Source organism: Pungitius pungitius, chromosome 4 (genome assembly GCF_949316345.1).
Source record: "Pungitius pungitius chromosome 4, fPunPun2.1, whole genome shotgun sequence".
NCBI lineage: Eukaryota > Metazoa > Chordata > Actinopteri > Perciformes > Gasterosteidae > Pungitius > Pungitius pungitius.
In genome coordinates, this window is record NC_084903.1 from 7,704,854 (window position 1) to 7,730,416 (window position 25,563).

The 25,563-nt window shown below is 46.1% G+C and overlaps 1 protein-coding gene across 1 annotated transcript in view; it reads right to left on the bottom strand.

Moving 5' to 3' along the window:
* The window catches only part of itfg1 (integrin alpha FG-GAP repeat containing 1), a 100,899-nt gene that overhangs the window by 22,338 nt on the left and 52,998 nt on the right, over window positions 1–25,563 (bottom strand). The window contains exons 11-12 of the mRNA XM_037483738.2: window positions 11,646–11,796; window positions 10,057–10,165 (exon numbers count right to left, since the gene is read on the bottom strand). Coding sequence (XP_037339635.2) covers window positions 10,057–10,165; window positions 11,646–11,796 — 260 coding nt within the window. The remainder of the gene's footprint in view (window positions 1–10,056; window positions 10,166–11,645; window positions 11,797–25,563) is intronic.

The following is a 25,563-nucleotide window of genomic DNA, read 5'->3' on the forward strand; positions in this document are numbered from 1 at the left end:
TTGCTAATCAGTCATTAGAGAAGTGACTGTATTAGCATACTAATGGGGTCCTGGGTCTAGGTTGCCTTGATTTGCCTGATGGAGTCACACCGAAGCCCAGAACGCTGTTAATAAGGTCGGCCCCCGGCGCCGTGCTGAATAGCAGCCGAACTCAGTGCACCTATTCAAAGGCGACATCGCAGCGACCCCGACTCACTCGTGGGAGGATGAGGCCTCGCTGCTGGATTGTTGGGTCCTAATTGGCCACAAACAAAAACACAAACATTAATCACAAACATTTACTATGAAATAGCGAGCCGTAATTATGTTGTAGAGGGTTTTCAAGGGATTTAAAGGCTCTTTGAAATGGGTTTTGTGATGCGGAGCGCCGCCAGGTGACCCCCGGCGCCGCTCCGACCTACACCAGGGTCCCTCGTCATAGTCACTGTCTGTGGCTCGCTCATTTCCACACTTCCATGTCCACTGATTACTCTATTCATTCCTCTGCACGGTGTGGAATGTGTGCGGGTCGTCATGGCGAGTGTTAGGAAAGGCTTTAATACAGTGTTGAGCTTTTACATTTATAGTTGTTGTTGGATTGCCATGAAACTCTGTGGATTCACTTGAAGAATGGAAATAACTCCTTGAAGACGTTCTGTCTTCCGCCATCATGAGGCCAAAAGGCCGCTGTAATCAAATGTTTATATGCTTCTTTTTATTTCATGTTATAATATCTAAATTGCTTATCCTAAATTAGCAAAGTGCATCTGCAGTGGACAGACTAAGGCGGAGCAGGAAGCCAATGTGCCATTCTGTGATCAAGTAGATGTTGTGGAGAGTGTTTCGGGAATCATGTGCTTTTGTGGGTGATCAAGTTTTGGCTGGAAGATCTGACTGAAAATGTCTATGATCATTTTAGAAATCCTCATTCCATCCCTGCCTTCTTCCATTGAATCTGCAAATCCACAACAGGATTTTCCTTTACTTTCAAAGCTTTGATTGGAAAAATGTGGCAAGGGCAAATTTGCCTCTTTGAAATTAAAAAAGCGTATTAATTGTATGCCTGAAGGAGAATTCAGATAGAGATTCCATAAAAGGCAAACATTTGTTCCTTGACCCTAACCGACCACACCACGTATGTGCAGCTACTCAATATCCTTGATAAACAGGTTTCAGCTTAATTTCATCTGTGAACAAAAATCTTTTTCTTATTGAGCCCTTTGTTGTCACTTCAAAGCTTGTTTAGAAATCACATACGTGGTATAGAAAACTACAAAACTTGTGCAATAAAAGGTTTCTAAAGTCATGCATATCAAAATAGGACCATAAACTTTTCATATTCTAATGAACCTGTAAAAACTTGAATAATAGCTCCATACATTTACTCTCTGTGGCATGGGAGATCAATTTGATCATCTAAAATGACCATTAGTGCCAAAAAGCCTGAGGCAGTTTCCGGCTACTGTCTTGCGAAGTTGAGTTATGTTGAATAAAGCTGAGCAAAGCAAAAAAAAAAAATCATTAGGTTATTGTACAATCTAAATAAAAGATCCAAGACCCACTGTGTGAATTTATACTGCCCGTCAAATCCCACATTAACACATCACAGGCTTCGGCCCAAAGTCATCTGTGAAGGACGCCGATGATCAATAAATCTGATGGATCGGATTACTCATTGCTTGTTTGAATTACACGCTGTTTTGGGGTCATGCTGGAGGCATTATGGCGCCTCTCTCAATCAATGACATCGCAGAGGGATTTGACCGCCATCAGTGGCATTTGGGATTATATTGGGCCGAGGACATGGGACTCAAAGTTTAGTCTTCACTTTTCAGATTCGGAGGTTAACGCCTGGTGGCAGCAGGTCAGTCACGGAACTAAAAGTGAGCATAAAATGTACTCCCCAGAGTCTGTGCATCTCTGTTAGCCGAAGCCAACAAAACCGCCAGCTTGTGTCTTTGTCAGCCTTCATTTGCGAGCAGCGGCCTTAAAAATACATGGACCTGAAGCGCATCCTCAAAGAGAGATTGGTGCATGAAGGGACCGAGAGGAAAGAACGCCGTCACACAGCTTGGATACAAATACACAGTGTGACACAAATCGCAATTGGGAAACAGGTGAGATGAGGTGTGTTTACTCAAGTCAAGGAAAGAGACATGTAAGAGAAAGATTCATGTGAGTGGTGATCGGTGTTAATGTGATGAGAAACAAAACTCCCCATTTTAGTGACACTTGAATCCCCAGCCTGGATGTAATGAAGTGGAGATAACGCCATCAAAGCGGCCTGGCCTCATGTCAAACCTTTTCTCTCCTTCTCTCCTGTCAATCATTAAATCTCCCAGTCAAGTCTGGCACTGTCAGTTGGCGAGCCTCACATAGCCGCTCCAGGTGGGAAACGGGACACAAAAGGAAATTACAGAAATTCACTCATGCATACAGAAAAAAAAGGAGAAAGACAGACATAAACTGCATGAATGCAGGAGTTTTCATAAGTCAGTGGACTCGCCGTCGCTCCAGTGTGTGTGTGTGTGTGTGTGTGTCTGTAACTACACATAAGGTGGGCTTCTGCTCTCTGTGAGGCCGCTCGGTCCATAATTCAATCTCTGGTTGACATGTAACAAGTACATAACAGTGCTTCCATGGCCAGGACAAGCCCACATGCATGAATGCGCATGCACACACAGCCAATTTTCTACCTAAATATTAAGACTGATGGCAGCTCTTTCACAGGACTAACCTAATCGAGTGAAGGGCGAACTGGTGTTTTCATCATATTGACAGTAAGCAGTGTTTCATGAACGGCGGTTGTGAGTCGGGGGAAAGAAGGTGAGAGCCGCTTTACGTCCAAATGAAAAAATATCACCCACACCATGTCACAGGTAAAGGTGGAAGCATCCAGAAGCTGGTTTTGCATTTGTGTTTATGGCTTTTATTTACCTAAGTGGTCAGAAATGATTAAGATTTAATTCATGGGTAGAACAATTACTTTGAATAAAAGTGCATTGTCTGCAACTATCGAGAGGGCTGCTCTTAATCTGTGGCTGTGCTGCCAGTTTGTGACCCGGGACACAAGGAACCAGGTCATTCCTCACCACTGAGCGGTAGACTGCTTCAGTGTTACTTCGCTTACTCTGTGCCAGTTCTGGTGAATTAATGTTCCATAACGGTTTGGGACAAGAGTCCATTGCAAACGTACCTGTTAAAACCCAGACTCCTCCGATGGATGGTCTTATATTAAATGCTAAAACACCGGGAGCCGGTACAGCCAGCCAGGTTTGGATGAATGCATTTTAGATGTTTGAGGTGTTGTTAGGGGCTGATGTGTTTACATGAAATATGAATGAGGTGCCAGGTGTTATTTTAAGCACATGCACAAGCAACCATTTAATTTGACTTTGTGACGATCATCAGGCAAAAGCTTGACCTCTTGGCAATAATGAAAACCGGATTTAAGTTTCTTCTTCATCAACTGTCAAAAAATATTACAAAATAATGTGATAACGGTACACAAGTACGTGAGGACAAATCTAAAGCCTATTGCCCCTTCCCCACACCTCTGGCTCCCTTGCTTGGACCTGATCAATTTTTCAAACGCCGCTTTCTTTTGGTCCCAAACTACACCCAAGTATTTGTGAATGCATCTTGCACAGCTCTCCCGTGAAAATATGCACTGAGATAGAAATATAACTAACTGAGACCTGGAAAGTGGGCTGGTCCAGGGACACAGTGCATTAAGAGGCTCACGTGGAGAAAGGAGAATACCTACATCGCAGCTGGTGCAACATAATCAATAAATCTGATGCACATTGGTAAAGTTGATATAAACACCATAAAATTCATAGCCTCAATCTGAAATTGAATTGTTTGGAATTGAACCGTGTGCAGCAGCACACATTTTGTACATAGTGTCTCTTATGCTTGTTACAAACATGGAACCGTTACAGTTCGCACCAGTCCTGATCTTTGATCACCACACACACATGCATTAAGAGCAAAATGCGATGAGCAGACCTTGACGGGGGGAACATGACGTGCCATGTCAGCGCTAGTGGCTACAAGTGCAAGTCAGCGAGAGCCAAGCGGCACACAACAGTCTGATAGCTGAGCGCCGCTAGCTCTGAGATGCTCATCACTTCTCATTGTCCTCAGGCTGCTTCGGTAGCTGCAGGGACACGCATGGGCACAACATCCCCCCCCCTATGCTCAACTGTCTGGTAAATAGCACAAACATTTGGGTATTACTATGAAATCTTTACGTTAAAAAAAGGACCTTTAACTGTTTCTTATCAAATGACTCATGAGAAAGTGGTTTCCTATGTGTGCCTGACTGAAAATGTCCCTACATACATACTTTAATGGCTGTGGTCGTGTCTGGTCGAAGTATAAGTAAGACAAAGCAGTGTCCTGCCGGGAGGTTTCAAATCCCGGAGGGAGCTCCCCCCCTGCCACCTGCTCACTTTGGGTAACATCATTATAGTGTTGTTGCAGCTCTGTGTCCCCGAACAGCTGGCAGTGGCTTCAACATGGTTTCACTTTTGGAGGAATACCACAAATGCAATGTGACCGCCACGTTAATTAGCCATATCAATAAGAATCAAGTGACATCCTCAAAGAGGCTAGCTGTCTAGAGAAAACGTATTTTGGTTGGCAGCACATTACATGGTATGATCAAATGTGCTGTTCAAAAACTACACTGGAAAATGACACATGAAATGTAATGTCTACTAAAAACAAACCAGAATCACCCAAATGACCCTTTACTTTGGGGTACTTTTGACACTTTTGCCACAGCTGTAAAAGACAACAGACTAACCTGCAGCACTCGTTAGCCCTTCAAACCCAGACCACCAACCTCCCCTCTGAGCGGGACCTTACGTGGGTTAGGAGCATTAACAATGGCCACGGATTCAAAAGTAGTTGTTCTTTTTGATTTCATCTTCTAATGCGCTTCCCATAGGCTCTCTCTCGCTTCCTTCAAACTCAATCAGATCAAGACTAATACTATAGAACTCAAAAAAACATAAAGAAGCCATATCATGTTCATTTTCAGGTTCATAGTTATTCCGGGTTTCTAATACAACGTTTTTAAATGCTACGTATAAATACTAGTGTATAATAGCATTAATAATACCAGTGTAATTTCCCCACCAGCCTGCATGTGACATAAGAAGGGGATTCTAATCAGAATGGCTTGTAGTGACAAAGACAGACTGTGTTGTCTCAAATCACAGTCTGAGGGTTGGTTGGCCCTCCAAAGACCCAAATGACCTCATAGGTCTCCTTCTGAACGGATTGCTTTCACAATGATCTCACCACTGCTGCTGGTATACTCCCTTTTGATCAGGATGTGCAATGGGAGTCCTGTATCCTGGCGTTTGAACCAGAGGTGGGAACATAAGACACTACAAATCTCAACTACTGCCCCTAGTAGGCAATAAAGGAGATGTCGTATGCTTCGCTATACAGCCGGCTTGTTGTCATATTTGCAGGCAGAGCCATTACGACATCAACTGTCAACATGAGCTGGTGCTATTTTGACAAACACGGGAGCAGGTGCTCCCACTCAGCCGCCTTTGTGCGCCACCACAGCAGAGATTGAAAAGAGTGTTCACACCGCACTGAGTACACAGCCTGCAGGCAAATCCTCCTCCGGACGACGGCGGCACGCTGAGACACATCGTGCAAAATCTCCTCGTTGGCGTTTGAATGACATGAAAGGAGGGAATAAAAGGCAGCGCTGCTGACTGACAGGCAGAGAGGGGGACAGGAAACAAGAAGACAAGTTGCCGGAGAGAGGGGTGAGTGAAAAAACAAGGGGGGGAGGGCGGGGGGGGATACAAATAAGGCCATGAACGAGGAGGCGTTGGGCAAACAAGAGAGGAGAGGAAAGTGGAAAGAGCTGGATTTGGTGGAGGAGAGAGAGAGGGGGGGGGGGGGGGGGTATTTGGGCCTGAGAAAGGCTCCCAGATGTTTCTCAATGCAGCTAATCTGCATCCTATAAATGAGCAGGAAACTAATCAACTCATACAGTTCTGCCTGTCACGCGCTCTCCTCCTCTCTCTCACACACACACACGCACACGCACACACACACACACACACGCACCCACCCACCCTCCTGATCTCTATTTGGAGATGGAGTTTATGATTTCTCGCGTCTCTTCAGCAGTAATCATCCATCCATCTGTCCACCCTGCAAACCTCATCGCCTCCTTCGGCTCAAAGTGGCACCACTTAGCTTTGAGTAAGTGGATGCGTGTCCTTTCTATGGTCCTTAAAAAAAGGTAACAATAATTGTGTTATGTGTATGTCTCCTCGATGATGGGGATTGAATAAAAAGCAAAAAAATCTGTTGATGCGATTCGTCAGTGTGAACCGAAGAGGTCCACCACTTCACAACACCTGCATGTGGTCAGAATAAAACCAAAAAAGCAACACATCAGCGTTGCTGATTATTTTATTTTTCTTTACCCGACAGCAGAGATGGGGACTCGAGTTTGAGACTCGGACTCGAGTGCGACTTAAGTCGCACACACAGTGACTTCAGACTTGACCTGAGACTCGTCCTCTGAAGACTTCAGACTCGAGCTTTGGGACTCGTGAACAATGTTTAATTTTAGGAAACATCTGATGAGCTCGCTATACCCCTCCCTCCGTTACATGCCTACGTGGCTGGCGGTCCGGCCGGCGGTTCGGCCGTCGGGACGTATGCACTCCAGTGGCAGACCGTTTACTCTGCGATCTCCTTAAACTGTCTCTGCTCGGCTCACTGAAGCAAAACAATACGTGGACAATAAATATCAGAGCCAAGAGCAGCGAGTGTAGTCAACTACTGCTGCTAACACATCCCGTCGGACCAGGATTATATATTTATATCCGTTAATGAACTTTTTTCCTCCTGTCATTACAGACGGTTGCGTCGATTCTTACTGTGAAAATCTACGTACTTCCAGTTTAGGGGCTACGCTTCGTATTTTCATTTTATGGGAAAAACCACAAAAAAAATAATATTAGTATTACTATAGTAATACTATTAGCATACAGTATTATGACTGCTTTAGTGTTATAATGACTGCTTTATCTATTAGCCTAATAGATAAAGCAGTCATAATAACATATTACATGCTTTGAATTTCTTATATATAGCTATGCAGTGTTCTAAGCAGCCTGGATGGGTCGCTGTACGTGTGGCAACACTTATTATAACCACAAGAGACTTGAGACTTGACTTCACCTCTAGCTCAGAGACTTGAGACTTGACTTGGACTCTAGCTCAGAGACTTGTGAGCATCTCTGCCCGACAGCGTCCTGGCTGCCAATCGTTAGCCTGCAGCTGTGCAGCTACAACCCTCTAACCTGCTCAGAAATGTAAATATACACCTATGGAAAAAGGCGCACAGGCCTTGATGGAACGAGCTCGTCCTTGAACTGCTGCATGTCGGGCGCATATGGGAGGATGAGATGTCAGGTGCGGGTTCAGGTCATCAAAAAAAAAGAAAAAAAAGAACAGGTTGTCTGGCAGGCTGAGAGGCGAAGCCGCCCTGAGATGGATCGGGACCTCTGGCTGCATCCTGGGACCTTAGCCACCACTCACAAACACACAGAGACACAGACACACATACAGCGGGTCGGACACAGTCAATCCTTCTGCGAGTGTTGGTTCAATAAGGCCCCGGGGAGGCCTAAGCGGTGTCATCTTGAGAAGACAGGACTCCGTCTGGATGGGCTGCCTGCATAGACCCACCGCTGGCTGACAGAGCGCGTCACTCTGAACATGGAGTTCCCCCGCTCAGCTGCACTTATTACTGTGTAATGCTATCAGAGACGCCCCAAAAGAACAGAAAGTAAACTAATTCCCCCTCGGAGGAGGGGGGGAGAGGCTGTCGTGCGAGGCTATTGAGATGCATTTGAGCTGGCATTCACAGGGGAGGGGAATGAAAAGTTGACAAGGTGTAACACTTGACAGATACATTTTCATTTTGTTAGTCTGCACTCGGCTAGATTTAGCAAACGCGACAACAAATACACGAACCAAACGTTGTCATCATGACTGATGTCGAATAAAGGAGGAGGGAAGAGGGTGCTTTCGGTGTGGGTGTATCCGTGTGTTTTCTTTGATGTGCTGCACCGAGTCAAGACGTGCATAACGAAAAACAACATGGGAAGCATTGGTTATATATGGACAAAGGATATGATCTGAACCCTACATCACACTGCTCCTCTTCAACCTGAGAAAAGATTTAATGAGCCAATGACTAAGAAACCCTGCAGGAGAAGGCAGGGTCTTTAAACTCAATGAGTACTATTGAGCATCATCACAAAACCAGCTTGTTTCAGCCGAATGAGAAATATGTGTTAACTGATAAATCATTCTCCACGGTGACGAGCTGCTTACTTTACTGAAAGTCCTCCTGTCTGACCACTGGGTGCCACACTGCAGACAGCTCTCATCTAATGTTAACTGCAGACTGGAACTCACTTTGTGTGTTGTAGCATCAGCCATCAAAGTTCGGCGTGGGGAACACAATCCTGGAATTGCTATTAAAATGGACATTGAACATACATACCGACTAAATACTAAATAGGATTTTACTATGCTGTCACAGTCTTTCTATTGTAATCAATTCAATTGAATGAATACATTATTGTGAAGCCGAGAGTGTTTGCTTCTGCTTATTTTTCTCAGTCGGCTTTTGATTTTCTTCATTCTCAGTTTGAAGCTTAACAATTTGGAGGCGGTGTGTATTACCCAGTATAAATGTGTGTGTATATGTAATACTAATAATGATTACATACTGTAAGTGTGCTTCACAAAGGCATTGTGATGATTTATGTAATTCCCCCTCCCCCCTCTTCCAAAAAACAACAAATGTGCGCCAACTGCTCTGCAACAGAATGGGATGAACAATGCTCCTTGTCCTACTAATGAGCAGAGAGTGACAGATTAGACTGTGCAAAGGCCCACCCTTGAGCGGGACTATTTTTGCTTTCCTCAAATGTCACTAGGTACTAACGCTGTGCCAACATTTTGACTTCAAAAGACAGCGTCTTGAATTTTACTCAAACACTCTGCCAATAAGGAAGACGAAAAAATGCTTCTATTAACTGAGACGAAAAAGCAGCGAGCCAAAAATAGAAAACAAAATCGCACTCAGGTATTGAAGCTCCGCTTGCTTCTAGCCAGATGCACTTTGTGTATACGGGCTTTAAAGTGCGAGGGAAATGCAGTATATTGCACCAACGGTGTGTGCTAACTCCCCTGAATCATCGAACATTTCAGCGTATTTTTCTGGCATTTCTGACACCTTCATCAGGCAGTCAAAAGTGGAAAGTGACAGGTTACATGTGGAGAGAGGGAGGAGCCTGACATGCCGCAAAGGTGCCTGTCTGACTCCCCATCCAGGATTTATAGCTACACAGTGTGAAACAGAAGTAAAACATTAAAAAACTGAAGCACACATAATCCATAAAAGCAAACAAAAGCGACACTGGCACAAACAAGGCAGTGAGACTGCAAAAACAATGGGGTTTGCACTTCCACTACAATATGTGTGACTTTTATTATGTGCACTTTTGAGCAAGTAAAATATAATCAATTTCAATTTTACCAACCATTATTCTGCTTCCACTCTCGCGCCATGAACGGGGCAGGTAGACCGTGAGCTCTACTTACAGTTGAGAATAATATACGAGCTTAAAGTGGAGACCCGGGGAAGGAGGACTGACTGTATTAATGCAGGTTGAAATAGAACCAAAAGCTCAGACGAGACCCCCCGTTCTCCTTCGACTGAGCAGCTCGAGGCTAGGAATCGAAAAAACATGCCGGATAATAGTTGCGGCCATCTGGTTTCTATGCCTTGGGAAAAGAGCTGCTCAGTGTTCAGTGCTTTCTAATTGGTCTGAGGGGAACCGCTATGCTAAAGAAGAAAAAAAAATACACTAAACCATATTAATAATAAAACTTCAGTTGTATTTCCACTATTGTGATATGTGAAGGAGTAGACAGAAGGAGGCAGGGGGGGGAAACTGGTTTAGGCGTGTTGAGAGGAGAAAGGAACTCGGCGATTCAGTCACTCACCCATCACTTTAACGAAGTAGGCATCCGCCTCGTAATTGTTCTTCAAAGCGTGGATGATCAAGTCGTGTTTGTCCTCTGCTTTGCTTAGAACCAGCATGTCTAATATACCCTGAAAAGGAAGACAGGCACACAGATGAGGGACAACGGAAGCCTGGTGTGTGTGTGTGTGTCTTCTGATGTACATTATTATTCCTCTAACACACTGATTGGAAATTATCTCATCATCTCTTTATTCATCCCTTTGTTCCTTCTCATCACTTTGTGCCTCTCTCTCCATCGCTCTCTCCCATTGGTACATTCCCTCACAAACAGAGAGAGCAGGCTGAATCTTAACAGACAGGCTGCATTAGCAGTAATAATTAATTCCGATAAGAAGGGGCACGCGCGGCAGGCTGCAATTGCAGCATTGGTGCAGTTTGCACTCGCACATTCTGGGTGTAGCCGTGTGTAATGGTGTGTTCACAACGGACAAGTGAGATAATTTATTATAATGCACAGAGGCTAATCCACTGGCTGGAGAAATTTGCATAAGGTCGTGTTGTGGGAAAGCCCGTCAGCGGTGGGATTCTGCCGACGTCGCTGAACCAGAGATGGAGGTAAAATATCATTGTAACCCCTGACTGTGCAGAGACCGTCGCATCAGATGGGTATGAATGTGCGTGACTAAACAAGGGCGCTGCCGTGCTTCTGCTCGCATGGCATTATTTTGACTGTTGATGGAGCAGCTACACTGTTAGCATAGCATATTTTTGACTCATTTCAACTTAAGTTTTCGTCGTCGTCTTGTGGACAGACCTGACAGAGCTGGAAGTCAGACCTTTTACACATCAGCATCATGATGTTGCCGCCATTGATTCATTTATTACAATTAAAACACAGTAATATCCATTTAGTCCAGCTATGGTCAACTTGCTTCTATTCTATTAAATATAAAATGTAGTTTGTCCCCTTAATTAGAATCAATATATATATATATATTTTTTAGTATGCATTGTAACTCTGCACCGATGCATCATTTATAAAAAGAAAAGGCCTCTCCATTGTTACCATGGACAGAAACATATAATAATATGATAATATTCTAATATAATAAATAATTGGAAAAGACACTTGTAAAAAGGAGAAAAAAAGGCTAAATTATGGTGCGTTGTCTTGTAAATACAAAGCTGGAAATGATGGAGTAAAGTATGATCGCACAAGAGCTGAACAATGGGCTTTAAAATACATTACTGATTAGAAACAAAGCTGTCCGAGGCTGGAATAATACTTCTGAGCATTTAAAGAATAAACTTCATCATTCGCCATTGTGTTGACGTCAAAGCTTTACACATAATCCACTTCTCTGCAAATATTCTTGTGTATTCTCTGAGATTTATTAATTTTCTTCTCCCTTTGGCATAAACGCATTTAATACTGGAGACATTGTCAACAATCTACAATGACACTGGTGCCACAGCATGTCGACGGACAAAAGCTGTGGGACATTTAGAGGAGAGAAAGAGTAGGTAAGAGGTGTGGAGAAATGGAGGGGAGGAGAGAAAAGGCGGTGTCGTACGTCTTTGAACATCAACTCAACACAAACCACTCACGTCCTCATAGATGTCAAAGAACGTTGCCATGACGGCATTTTGGATGGCTCCCAAATCCGACTGGTCCCAGAGGATCTGGAACATCCTCCCAGCGTGATAACAACTGGCGTCGTTACAGGGAACGTTCTCCAACAGAAAGGCCTGCTGACCACTGGGAGGCAGAGAGAGAGAGGAATAAACATTCAATTCATTACATTGGTAAAATCTCTAACAATCCTCAGTCACATCGAAAAACGCCAGTGTGGTGGTAGTTTTTTTATTATAATTGGATAATAAGCTCCTCACATTTCATTCCTGATGCTGACCCTAGTCCCTGCAAACGTCTCCCACAGCCCCAACTTCATCTTGAGCCACACATGATCGTGCCGTTTCAGTTACAGAAAATAGGTCCACAATCCCTTTTTTATGTCTCCGACTGAGCCTTCAATGGAGACCTTTGGGGATTTGTTGGCTATCTATTTATTCAAAATCACTTCTTTAAATCAGCTTGGTAACACCTGAATAATAATAAATAAATAACCACCTCACTGTTTATCACAGAAATAACATTAGCTAATCGGCTTTAGTGCAAAAGGCGACACTAAACAGTCCTGCTCAACACGTCCTTTGCATCCTGGGACAGTACGTTTCAGGGAGGATATACTCTTTTCAAAATAAGAGTGGCAGTGTTCATAACAAAATATGTGTTGACCCATGTGGATAAAAAAAGAGCATTCTGCACTTACTAGCACAACTTAGAATATTGCACGTATGACCACAGCCTGTATTCGGAAAAGGCGGTTCATTTACTAGAGCTGGAATAAAACACAGCCTCTCTTTACTTTCTCTTCTCCATCTCTCTTCCTGTACTTTGTGTGTTCAGTATCCATCAACATCTCCCTTTGATTCTCAAGAGAGGGGGGTTTGAATCCCAAACTTTCTCCATCTATGCGTCTCTCTGTCTTCGGAGATGGCTCTATGTACCGGTTCTTAGATCTCCATGGGAGTGGCAATGGGAAAAAAAGGCTCTGGTCTAAATATAGACTAAGCAAAAAAAAGTCCCCCCACTTGCAGGATTTGTCTAAGGAGGGAAGTTGAATGAGCTCAGCCTGGTGGGACATCTGTCATCTAGGATGCTTTTAAACACTTGAAAGAGTGCGAGGCGTCCGTTGGAAAAACATCAAACGTGCCGTACGTGCAGCATGAAATACTCCTCCCTCACAATGTTGGAAAAAGGGAATGCTGCAATGCAAAGAGTGTGTTGGTTTATGAAAGGCTGATCGATTACAGTCATTAATGCGATGCTGTCACCCAGTGGGTTGCCTGGTTGCTTTAGCACATTGGTGGAGAATTTAAATTGAAGGGATTTACGACAGAGACAGATGGATGGGGTTTCTTGTCTTCCTGTCTCTCTATTACGTGACAGCACCAATGTGTTCTTTGATGTTATGACCTCCACAAATGGAGGCATTGACACAATTCATACATTAAAACACAGGCCGGCATCACACTTGCAATCTAAGTGGTCAAATTGGTGGTTGAAATGTGCTCTGTGCGCCTCTCCAACGCTCTCCCCGCGGTTTTAAAATGGTTCAAGAGGTTTGCAGCAACAGAGTACCAGTTAAACTAGATTTGTTGCCGTTGTATTGTCTCATTTAGTGTTTTCACAAAGTATCTAATGGCTGCTTTGATTGCCCTTTTTCAAACGCGCTCCATTAATCAGCAGCAGGTAGGTTCACCGGTTCAGCTGAATTCTTGGGGGTTAAGGAGTCTTCAGATGTAAAGAACCTGAGCATGAAAAATTACTATTATGATGCCTGGCATGTGAAAAGGGCAAAGTTCAGGGAACAACTTCACAAATATCACCCACAAAAATACAGTGTAGGATGCAATTAAGATTCACATGGGGAAAACCAGATATTACCAGACTTGAATGTTTCTCTCTGCCACTGTGCCGCACCTGCCGACGTCACGGTGTTGTAGCCCGAGGCAAAACAAGGGAGAGGCTGCAGACCAGCCGCCCGACAGTGGTGGGATGAAGTTATACATCAGAAAAACGTCTCCTCGCTGTGCTCATGGCGGCCTAGAGCGAAGGAGCATGGCTCCGACTTTCAATTTGGTAAAATGCGATACCAGCGAAGCGGCTCACAGATGGAGGGCGCAGAGTTCAGCGCTCAGCTAACTTCAGCAGCAGATGTGATCCTTTGGCTTTGCGGTTGACAGAAGCTAAACTATTAGCAACCTATTATTTCCATCTCTGCTGATATTATAACTATTTCTAAATGATATATTTTTTGGTGTGTGGGGGGTTCTTTGCTGCGTAGGCAGCTGTTGGCTGAGTAAAGTACTTAAATAGTTGGTCAATGAATGAGAGTGTAGTGGGCGGACAATCTAAATGTGTATCTTTACACAGCACTCTAAAGGACGATTACGGGGATCAATTTGAAACAATTATTAAGGCTCGAGCCCCATTCAATTTATTGCATGAGACTGAGGGACACAAATTCACTTTTTAATTTTGCGGCAAAATTTCTGTCCCTTTAATGTTGTTCCCAGGGCTGGAATCAGCAGCTGGCATCACAACTAAAGGAGTGAATATTCTGCTCCTCATACTGATGGGTGAGGTCAAGCTTCATGTCAAGCATCTGTATTTAAAACACTGCAGAGTTGGGGAAAGTGCAAGAATGGAATTAATTTCTGAAGCGCACACACAATGCCTCGAGCACACAGATTAAGGAGAGCGTCAGTTTAGATGACTTGTGAAGACATGCTGGTGTTTCAGGTTGGCTGCGTCTTTCTGTGTGCTGGGAGGAGGGGACGGAGAGGGGGCGGGGCAGGCTTAAGTGACGGCTGTGATTATGTATACGTACTAGCTCGGGTCATTCTGTGTAATCAATTACATTGCCATCAAAATTCATTACAGCATATGCACTGGCCCCTTGTTCCCTTCTCCTTAGACGCAACACAGAAACCTACCGAAGAAGACCAGTTGTCACTGAGGACCTACCACTGCAGCACCTATTGGTCAAGACATTGGTGAGCCCCGATTGGCTCACCAGCAGATAATCTGATCTCCAGCTGCGGGTAATTGACGCAATTTTCAGGGGACAGCTAATGTGTGTGTGTCCTACCTGTTTTCTGGTGAGAGTCTGTAAATCAGATTACACGGCCACATTGTGGGCACTTGATTTTGTTATTGCTATTCCCCCGTAACGTATCTCATTACATTTTACTCTTAGGGTTAGACTAGTAGCGGTTATGGTAAGTCACCAAGAAGTCAGGAAACCGTGTAGCTGGATAAAAATGTAGCCGTTTCAAAGATTCAAGCTGAACTTATGGAGGCATCTGATTGTTATTCAGTGTGTGTTTGTTTGTCGGTGTGTGTCCCCTTTCTGAGATGTTTGCACTTCAAAAGGAACTTCATTAGCACTGCAGGGGTGGTGATGAACTCAAGGTCATGATATGGAACACTAACTAACTGCAGCAGGTTTGACTGTAAAACCAGTAACATTTTTAAGTGCACAAATCTATATTGATCTATATCCAATCATCATTAAGGCACGTCTCCAGGGGGCCTAAAGATCAGTACTGGGCCCATCTGGACAGATTTTAATGAACCCAATGGGCTTAAAGCAACCTGAGAGCTGATGCTTTTCTTTTCTTCTCTACTGCGTGTTTGTCGCACTGCTGCTCTCCGGCAGCCAGACACTGTCAGCATTTCACTTGCACATGTGAAGGAAACGTATAGCATAGCTGTACTAATTAAAGTCAAAGGCTCGACAACTCGTTAATGACTTGTCCGAATCATTGATTCATTCATTCACCGTGGACGCATGCAAGAATTCAAGGCAAAGTGAGTGACCTAAATGGTAATTAAGTGGGTGTATTCCTTTTAAGATGTGCAACGTTCATATTTTTAGCTTTTAACTACTATGTGTACTGAGTACTTTTCATTGTCTTTGTGTCTGTGTGTGCACTGGGCAGCTGTGTCATCCAAGTCTAAATAATTTTTGGATAAGACTATGGGTCATTGGATACGCAACTGTCAAAGGATTCACATTCAGATTGTGACATAAATAACATGACGTTGCTAAATGAGAAAAGAATAAAACAATCAAACTCCAAAATGCAAATGAACTATATCAAAATCCAAAAAATGGAGTAAAAAAATGTTCATGTCTAAAAGAGCAGTCTTCCAATCAAAATATCCAATTTAACTTTTTATCACAACAAAATGTTGTCATTTTATTTTGTGTGAAGTTCCTGTGACTAGTAACAGTGAGCAACATCAGTTCTTTGATGTACTGTGGATGTCAGCTTAAAAAAATACTTTTAAAAGATGACCAGACAAGAGTGTCTGCACTGATCGCACTGTGTGTGTGTGTATGTGTGTGGGTCTGGGGGCTTTGATTACTGTGTGAACCCAGTGTCAGTAGCGATGAGTGAATTGGTGCGTTCGCCTGCGGGGAGTCCTCCACCGTGCCCACCTCCACCCGCCTCCCTTCTAATTGGCCTCCAGAAGCTGCAAGGAGGCTGACCACTAATCACGACGATGACCCCTCTCTCCCTCCGACGCTCCCACAGCTTCCCGCTACCTGTCCTCCTTCACCTCCATCTATTCATGCGTCCATCTCTCTAGTCGTCTCCCTCGAGGAGAGAGGCTGGACGTACACGGCCGCCCCCTTGTTGATGTCCCTTCTTTATTCTTATTTCCCCTCATCCACTTATCTACCATCTCCCCATCTGTTTTTTTCCATCCGGCCTCCCAACTTCTACCAGCGTTATATTTCCGCCCTGTGTGATGAGGGTGTATTCGAAAATGCTCTTTTGAGTTTTAATGATAGAAGCAGACTTCTCCCTTCATGCTCTCCCAACACTCTCCTCCATCCTCCTACACCACCTCACAAACCTTTTAAGGTAGTTGGAAAACGGCTTGTTTCAGATTTGTGATGTGTAAGGTGCTCAATACGTACTTCAAAAAGGCCTCCAGACAAAGTGAGGATGCTGTGGATACTCTTATCCACTCGCCTTCAATCGCTGTTCTCAAGAACTGCCACCAGCTGCCAATCCACATGTATCGCTATTCAGATTGAGGTTAGATTAGTGCCATTAGCCTGCCAATAAACCCCGACTGGGCAACGAAACAATCTTGCTGATGTGGCGGTGCCAGAAGGATCAATGCTTAAATCAGGGTGTGAATTTGGGCAATGGGCTTGAAGACCCCATCTGTCACTGCCGTACAGCAGCCCCAGAGGCCTCAACACTGGCTCTGCTAATGTTTTCACAGGAATCTAGTTCCATAATGACTGACTAAGCTCCCTGCACTAACAGACAGCATGGGCACTACCATGGGAATAAACAAAAAAGGAAGAAAGGTTTTGTTGGATTATGTTGGATAATCCAGCTTTTCCCTGGATCAGCCCTTCATTTAAGGAATCAAAGGCCATCGCACATTTGGTCACCCAGGTCCACTGTATAAACTCAGTCTTACCAGGCGGACTCTGACATGTTAACGATTGAGAAAATGGTCCTCCGCTGTTGGACAGACTTTTATGGAGTTTTGCATTATCATGGAGAAATAATAATAATTAACTAATTTCAGCAATGCTTCAACTTAAATTAATTAATTTACAATGCTTTTGTTTATATTAAGAAATACCTGCAAAAAATGGCGCCGCTGTCCCTCCTCACGGGGCAGGAAGTGCAGTGTCATTGCATTTTACTCCTCACCCATCACCCATCAATCAAGCTTTGCACTGAGCCCTTTTCCTTTGATTTGCTGTGGGTTCTGGCTGGTTAAATGATTTCCATATAAGAAGGAAAAATAATGTTGACTGGCACAATGGAGGGCGCAGACTTAATACCAACACCTATCAGACCCGGGGTGCTAAGAGTAGATAATGGAAGACACTGCAGAACCCGGGTATCGATTGAATAACTGCTGTCTTACATCAACCCGTGACAGAGGACGGAAGACCAGAGATGTGTTTGTGTTCCCACACAAAAAAATGCATGTTGTTAAATGAAGCACACATACAGGCACCTCTGCACACATTGACTGACATTCTCTTTAAAGTAATCATCTGATGGCAAAGCCACACGTTTATTACCGAGCTCTCTGGATGACCACTTAATTCTATTCTAATTGTTTAGGAAGTCATCTGAGGACAAACCAGCCGCCCGCCCACAAAGCCTCGCTTTGGAGGGGGAAATACAGTGCGGGACAAACAAGGCAAACACTCCGGTTTCCAACCCCGGTATCCCGAAAGAAACCAGGAGACGAACCCCGCTTCCAACACACAGAGAAAGATGTGTTCTAAACGGCATTGCCTAGCAACAGCCTGCTAAGCTCTTGGCAGCTGCTCGGTCGGCTTGCATACTGATGAATGGAGGCACGCATACAAACACGCACAAACAGACACAGACAAGAGCAACACTAAACTTAATGTGGCGGAACTCATCCAGGCATCAAAAAGGTAAAGAGCAGCGCGCTTTACGTAACCGAGAGACATTAATTGTTGCTCTGCTGCACACGAGTGGGCCCAGAATGAGGCGTTGTGTAAACCTTAACTTCATCTCTGACATTTTATCTGAATGTAGATGTCACAATATCGCCACGCTCCCTGCTTTGGCTTTCCAAAGCCAAAGCAGGGAGCAAACACACATGTCTTAAGGATGTTTCTTCAAGCTTCAAATACCTGCTTTTGATTTTTACTGAAGTTCTGCAAGTCTTAGGTAAATAAATTCACAGACAGTTGATTACATTTTCATTCACAATGTGGTCACATGCGTCTTTGGCAAACTCATTCAATCCAGTGTGTGTCCAAAACTTTGGTACTGTATATATTTTTACATTATATACATTTTTTTAATGAAAATATGAAACCTGATTTGATACTTTAAACTTTTCTTCTGCCACACGTCTATAGAATGGCACGAGACAGACGGAAGCGACGAGGACAGAGAGCTTCGCTGTGATGTTGCAACAACCTTCAGGCAGAGGTGAACTACAATATTATGTTACTCTCAGACACCAACTGACCTACAGCCTGGAGAGTTTTACACATGGATGTGTGTATGTGCTTTGTTTAAAACCAGTGTGTGTGTGTGTTGTGCAGAAGTGCCACATCTTCCTCAGGCTATTCCTGTCTCTTTGGTTTCGCACCCCTTCCCAAAGACCCCCGTGACATCTGATGGTGCGTTTCCATGGAGAACAACTATTCCAGTCGCTGATTCTGTAATCACCAGCATTACGGGCCGTGGTCAGGGCCTCGCCGTGTGCTGCCATGCAGCGGGGTGAGATCAACTGCTCAGAAATCACCGCAGTTCAGCAGTTTTCATTTGTGACCCCATTTTGTATTCCAGAAAAATCTCCATCTCAGAACATACTGCTACATGCATGGCTACATCTACATGAACACTTGCGCCGGCACACGGGGGGCGGGCGGGCGGAGCAGCCAGGTGGAGTGTGATATTTAGTCCATTTCTGCTGCAATGAGGGGGCTCTCAGGAAGCTGGGGTGGACCATTTCAACATCAAACACTCACACTCGCTGAGTGGAGGGAGTCTGTGTGTGTGATTTCTACCTCAGTAAAAAGAATGGCTGGGCTGCCGGCGGCTCTGACAGAAAACTGCATTGCCAGAAAAAAATAGTCCGGTATTAGAAACCACATCTGCACATTTGCGCAGGAACCGCCACTTTTCTCACCATCATCCCGGCGGAAGGCTGGAAGGAACGAGCGGGAGCAGAGGTCTCCATCTACATCCTTGCTTTACTAACCAAATGAAACGAGGACAAAGCTGCAGGAAGATGCTTATTTTAGGAGAAAAAAAAGAATGCGCCATCAAGACCACAATTTGTGTAAATAAGTTATTTGTTTACCTTATGACTAGTTGGTTGGCTTCATGCGGTACCTCGTCAGTCCCGAACCCCATAACTCTGCTATAGTGCCTTTGTTTTGACTAAAATGACTACTAATGGTGAGAAAGAGATGATCACATGTGTTTCATAGAACAAACAGGCCACGCTGCTGCTCATGTAAACAGTACATGTCACATTTTTTTTTGGACTGACGGCGTGTAACCAGAATCACTTATAACGGCATGTTATCAGTAACTGTCGCTAACAGGCCTCCACGCTCTGACAGCTGAGAAATAAAGTTGCTCCTGAATCACTTACATTGTGGTTTGTTTGCTCTGAGCAGTGTCAGTGTCCCGTCCCAATCAACAAAACATGGATTTGGTATTGACGAGAAGGACGCACATAGCTTTACAAAGAGGATAATTTTTCATTTCCTTCTGGAAACAGAGACCCAGCGGGGTGGAAGCCAGCAGAACATTCCATGTTTGCACTGAGCTCTTCGTTAATGGTCAGCCAGAACGTCAATTACCGCTTTCGCTACAATAGATGGTGAAGAACTGGTTGAAACCATAGAATTTCCTGTTCCCTCTCAGGGAACTCGAGCTGCGTAAAGACGCTGTGGGAACGCCCCTGCGTGACCGCGTCATGAAGCACGTGTGAAATCTAACCAATGGCGAGCTGGTACGTCATAGGCGGGGACGCCGGACCAGGGCGCTATAAAGGGACCCGAAGGGCAGGACCATTCATCTCTGTGCCTTCATCTAGTGCGGTAGTGAAGTTTTTCCACCTAGTAATGGCTGAGCGGTATTGTCCAGTGTGTCCCCCCTTGCACGCGTTGTATTACGGGCAGTGACTCAGACGACACGCCTGTGTGTTGTCTGCCTAGGCGTGGAGCACGCTCAGCTAGCCCTTGAGGGAGCTGTGCAGATTGTGTGTCTCGTCTTTCCCGTCGAGCTCTTCACTGAGGAGCGGCTCGATGAGGCGTGCTCCCCCCGGCTCCGGTCCAGCTCGTGCCGAGGCAGAGCGCCGGATGTCTTTATGGGGATCACAAATGGATCTCGCGGAGGATCCCGGGGCGACTGAGGCCTTTTCCCGGCCCTTCACCGCGGGATCCAGGCGCTCGTTTCCGGCGTCGGAGGCACGCTCCGCGGCTTCCTCCACCCCGGACGAGACGCCGCTCTCACGTTCTCCAGCGGAGGCTGACGCCGAGGCGACTCATTCCCCCGCTGCCGCCGAAAGAAAAGAAAAGAAGAAGAACTGCTGGAGGTCCTCACCGAGCCGCTGACAGGTTCCATATCAGCTGGCCGGCAGGTAAACAACAGCCTGCTGCTTCCGGTAAGCTGCATGAACGGTTTCTGCCTTCCCGTAGAGTACCTCCGCGCCGGTGCTTGGCTTTCTTCCCGGACGTCCACGCCGGTCTCCGCTCGCGTTTACAACCCGCGCGTTGCTTTGTATTCGTCAGTGGCGGAGGCTAAGCGACATGGCTATGCTAGCATGCCGGCCGCGGAAGCGGCCCTGGCTTGGCGGCAGTGCAGGCGGCTTCCTGCCTGCATACGATGGTGCTACCTCGTAAGAGCCCGTCGGCGCCACGTCCGCGGAGCCGCTCGAGGGCGTCCCCGGCCGTCGTTAAGCTCGCATTACCTGGCGCAGGAGAGCGTCGCGCTGCGTGCACCCCCTCGTCGAGGCTGGGCACAGGGCACTGTGTCTGTAGACCCGAGACGTCCAGAGGGGCCGGTGCTCCTGAGAGACTTATTGGGAGAGTGGTGAGCCCGCCCCAATGTATCTCAATGGGTCCTACGCACAATCGACAGAGGCTACGCCACCCAGTTCAGGTGGCGGCCACCTCGAATTTCGGGGGGTACTACCCACTTTGGTCGACCTCCAGCAGGCGCGGATATCGGAGTGAGAAGTACAGACCCTGCTGCGGATGGGAGCCTCGGAACGAGTTCTCCCTCCAGACAGAGAGTCGGGCTACTACAGCCGCTACTTCACCGTTCCAAAGGAGGATGAGGGTTTGCGTCCGAAAGGGAGAAGAGATACTAGATCTCCACCGTTTGAACCTCGCTGTTGCGGAGTTGAGCTTCAAGATGCTCACTCTCAAACAGATCGCGGCACAGATCAGGTCCGAGGACTGGTTTGTCACGGTAGATCTCCAGGACACTTATTTTCCATCCTCCCACGACAGGATGTTCCTGAGGTTCGCTTTTGGGGACAAAGCTTACCAATATTCTCTTCCGTTCGGCCTAGCCCTCTCACCCCGTATGTTACCAAATGCGTGGACGCTGCTCTGGCACCATTGCGTCTCCAGGGCATCCGCATTTTGAACTATATAGACGACTGGTTGATTCTAGCGCCATGGGATTCTGGTGAAGGTCCGTCAGGACGGTGGCCTACTGCTTGTAGCCCCTCTCTGGCCAGCCCTAGATGGTTCGCGGACCTTTTGTCGCTCCTCGCAGGCCCTCCGTTGGAGACCCCCATCAGGGTGCACCTGCTGTCTCAGGCGTCGGGGTCCATTGTTTACCCTCGCCTCGAGCTATGGAAACCGTCGGCGTGGCCCTCGAGGGGACCTGCCTCCTAGGAGCCGCTCTCTCGACCGAAGTCGTGGAAACCATCCGCCACTCCAGAGCCCCCGCCACGAGGAAGGCGTACGCCGGTAGATGGAAGCTGCTTTGCCACTTGGTGTGGGCAACGCCAGCTGGACCCAGTTAACTGCCCAGTCGGTTCAGTACTGGAGTTCCTGCAGGAGCGTTTTGCCACAGGTTTATTCCCGTCCACCATCAAAGTATATGTGACGGCCCTGTCGGCAGCCCATGCCCCACTAGACGGGCGTTCTCTGGGGAGACACCCGCTGGCATCCCGCTTCCTTCGTGCACCCTGAGGCTAAGGCCAGCAGCCAGCACTAGAGTCCCGTGGGCTATCGTACTAGAGGGTCTCTCCGTTGCTCCCTTCGAGCTCGTGGCGGAGGTTGCAGTGAAGTATGTGGCTCTTAAGACCCCCTTCCTGCTTGCTATTTCTTCCCTCAAGAGAGTTGGAGATATGCAAGCCCTCTGGCTTGCATATCTCCAACTCTCTCTCGGTAGCCCCATCGTGCTTGGAATTTGCACCCGGTATGGTGAAGGCGTTCTTCTTCCTTCCCCCGGCTACATTCCTAAGGTCCCGTCCGCTATGGTCGGGCCTATTGTGCTGCAGGCTTTCTGTCCTCCCCCGCTCCTGAGAAGAGAAAGCGTCGGACCAGACGAAGCTTAACCTCCTCTGCCCATTCAGAGCCCTAGACCTGTACGTCCGCAGGACCTCCCTGTGTAGGCTCTCCGAACAGCTGTTTGTGTGTTTCGGGCCTCCTAAACACTGGCGGCCCGGTAATTAAGCAGAGGATGAGCAAGCGGGTGGTTGAGGCCATCACACTTGCTTATGAATCGGCCGTCCAGCCCACACTGTGGCTGTCCGGGCCCATTCTACTAGGGGTATGGCGGCTTCTAAAGCCCTGTTGTCGGGAAGAGTATTGCTACAAGACGTTTGAATGCCGGCAGGCTGGTCCTCTCCCCACACGTTCGTGAGGTTTTACCACCTTGGCCTTAACGCTACACCTGGAGCACAGGTGCTCGTCTGAGTGTGCGTCTTAAAAACTTCACACCACGGTCACTTGCTCATATGGTGAGTGGGTATAGGGTTCCCACAGCGTCTTTACGCAGCTCGAGTTCCCTGAGAGGGAACGTCTCTCGGTTACGTATGTAATCTTCGTTCCCTGAAGGGAACGAGACGCTGCGTAAACGTTCTGCCATACTCCCGGCCTGCCCGTGGCACTCGATTCGGCCTTCCAGAGATGAATGGTCCTGCCCTTCGGGTCCCTTTATAGCGCCCTGGTCCGGCGTCCCCGCCTATGATGTACCAGCTCGCCATTGGTTAGATTTCACACGTGCACACGTGCTTCATGACGCGGTCACGCAGGGGCGTTCCCACAGCGTCTTTACGCAGCGTCTCGTTCCCTTCAGGGAACGAAGGTTACATACGTAACCGAGAGACGTTTCATACCTTCCATTGGGTAAGATTTCCTATTGTGCAGCTGTACGCACAAAAAGAAAAGAAAAAAGAGCAATTGTGAAAAAAATCAACACAGCCTTCTTACACTAATATATGGGGATTTTGGTGAGTTTTATGGGATTTTGAAGTCAATAATTACTCATCATGCTAACTGAGGTTGAGTAAGTAGCCACGCATGCATTCTGAGGTCCCCAACTGATTCCCCCTTTAAAACAGAGTTACTGCACTTCGCCGGCATCCACTGACGTTAACGCACACACGTTCTCCCCCATCTGTCTTCGGCCCACTCATGTACTACGTCGGCCATAATTGAATTATTATTTTCAAAGCAAATTGTTGAGCAAAGAAGGGGCCATTATGCTGAGGCTGAATGGCGTCCCTTGCGTGTTCTCACGGAGAAAGCATTTCTGGTGGCATTCGGCCAAGAAATTACATCTTTGATGTACAAAATGAGGGCGAGGGAAAGGAAAGGTGCACATTCTGATTTCCCTCCCGCCTGTCTCTAGACTTACAACGACGGGACACCCGAGTGGTGGACATCTTTTGCTCAAAGACGTTTTGCCACTGTGTCTCCACACGCAAAAGATAGTATTATCAGATTTGTCAAGCTGTTTAATGTAGATGAGATTCATCAGAGCACACCTCAACAATTTGCATGTTTTGGCCTCCTGTGTTACCTCAAATTCTCACAAAACAGCGCATTTTACGGGGAAAATCGTTATCAGTACGACAGATTTATGCAACGCACTGCTTCAAGTCAACTTGTGTCACAATCAAACTGCTTGATGACGTCCTCGATGATGACGCACAGATCTCGCGTGTAGAAATCCACAAGAGACAAACAAATTCCCTTTAGCTCAAACTAGAAACTCCACTGTGTATTACTTAATGTGCGTGGCTCCAACAAATGTCAAGCTCCATCCTGTCTGTGTGTATGTGTATGTGTGTGTGTGTGTGTGTGTGTATGTGAGAGAGATAGGTAGCATTTAACTGTAAAATCCAAGAGAACAGATCATTATTTTTGCTCCGACATATCAGCTGGTTGGAGCTAAAAGAGCAAGAGGGAGGCAGCGGCGCCAACTTCTGCCCACGCCACACTCCTCACTTTAATAGAAACACCAAACAAAAACACTCCACACACCTCATTATCAGTGGAGACTTTTGCACTTCAACACAAACAACAAAGCAGAGCCGCCTGGTGTAAACATGTCCACACCGCTACGCATCCAATAATGACGCAGGCAAACAAAAATGTTGAGTACCTCCGTCCAAGGTACTTAGTGCCACCATGAAGTGATGGCAGTAAGGCAATACATTCAACAAACCTTTAAATTCATGAAGGCACCGTACCATACTCAGGTTTATGTTTGTCTTATTCAATGACAGAAGGGGGAAGGCCTTTCTGCACACATTATCTAACAACCTCAAGGTCCAAATATTCCCCATGTTGGTAATCAAGAGGATTTTTTTCCTGCCCATGTTAATGGCAAATAACTTCAATAGAGTGATTTGTACGCTATTGATTCCCTTTAATCATTCATCCCTTATGAGACAACAAGGATGTCCTGGAGTAAGACAAGCATTTAATTATTCTTTCCACAATGACAAAGAATTGATTGCAACTGCCGGGAAGCCTGATGGAGAAAAAGCATTTCTCCTTTGTATTCTACCTGCACGAATTTACTGCCATAAGGAAACAACATGTACTCATCTCAAGACCGTCGACTGAATCAGTTCCCTCCGCAGTGAGATGACCGCGATGCCTTTGAAGAAGGGAAGGAGCGGGTCATTGCCATGCTGTGTTGATGCTCACCGACTTGCAAGCTTTGAAAATTGTCAGTTTGAAGGTGTCATACGGTGGGAAGTGACAGACGGTTGAAATATTTCCTGAAAGCTGGCTGCCTCTTGTTGTATCCCCAAGGCAAAAGTAAAAAATTGTCCTTACATTCATGCTGAAACGTAAAATATTACCCATTAAAATGTCAAAAACGTTATGTATTATGTTGAGACGGGTCTAACGATGAACCTCCTTTACCTCAG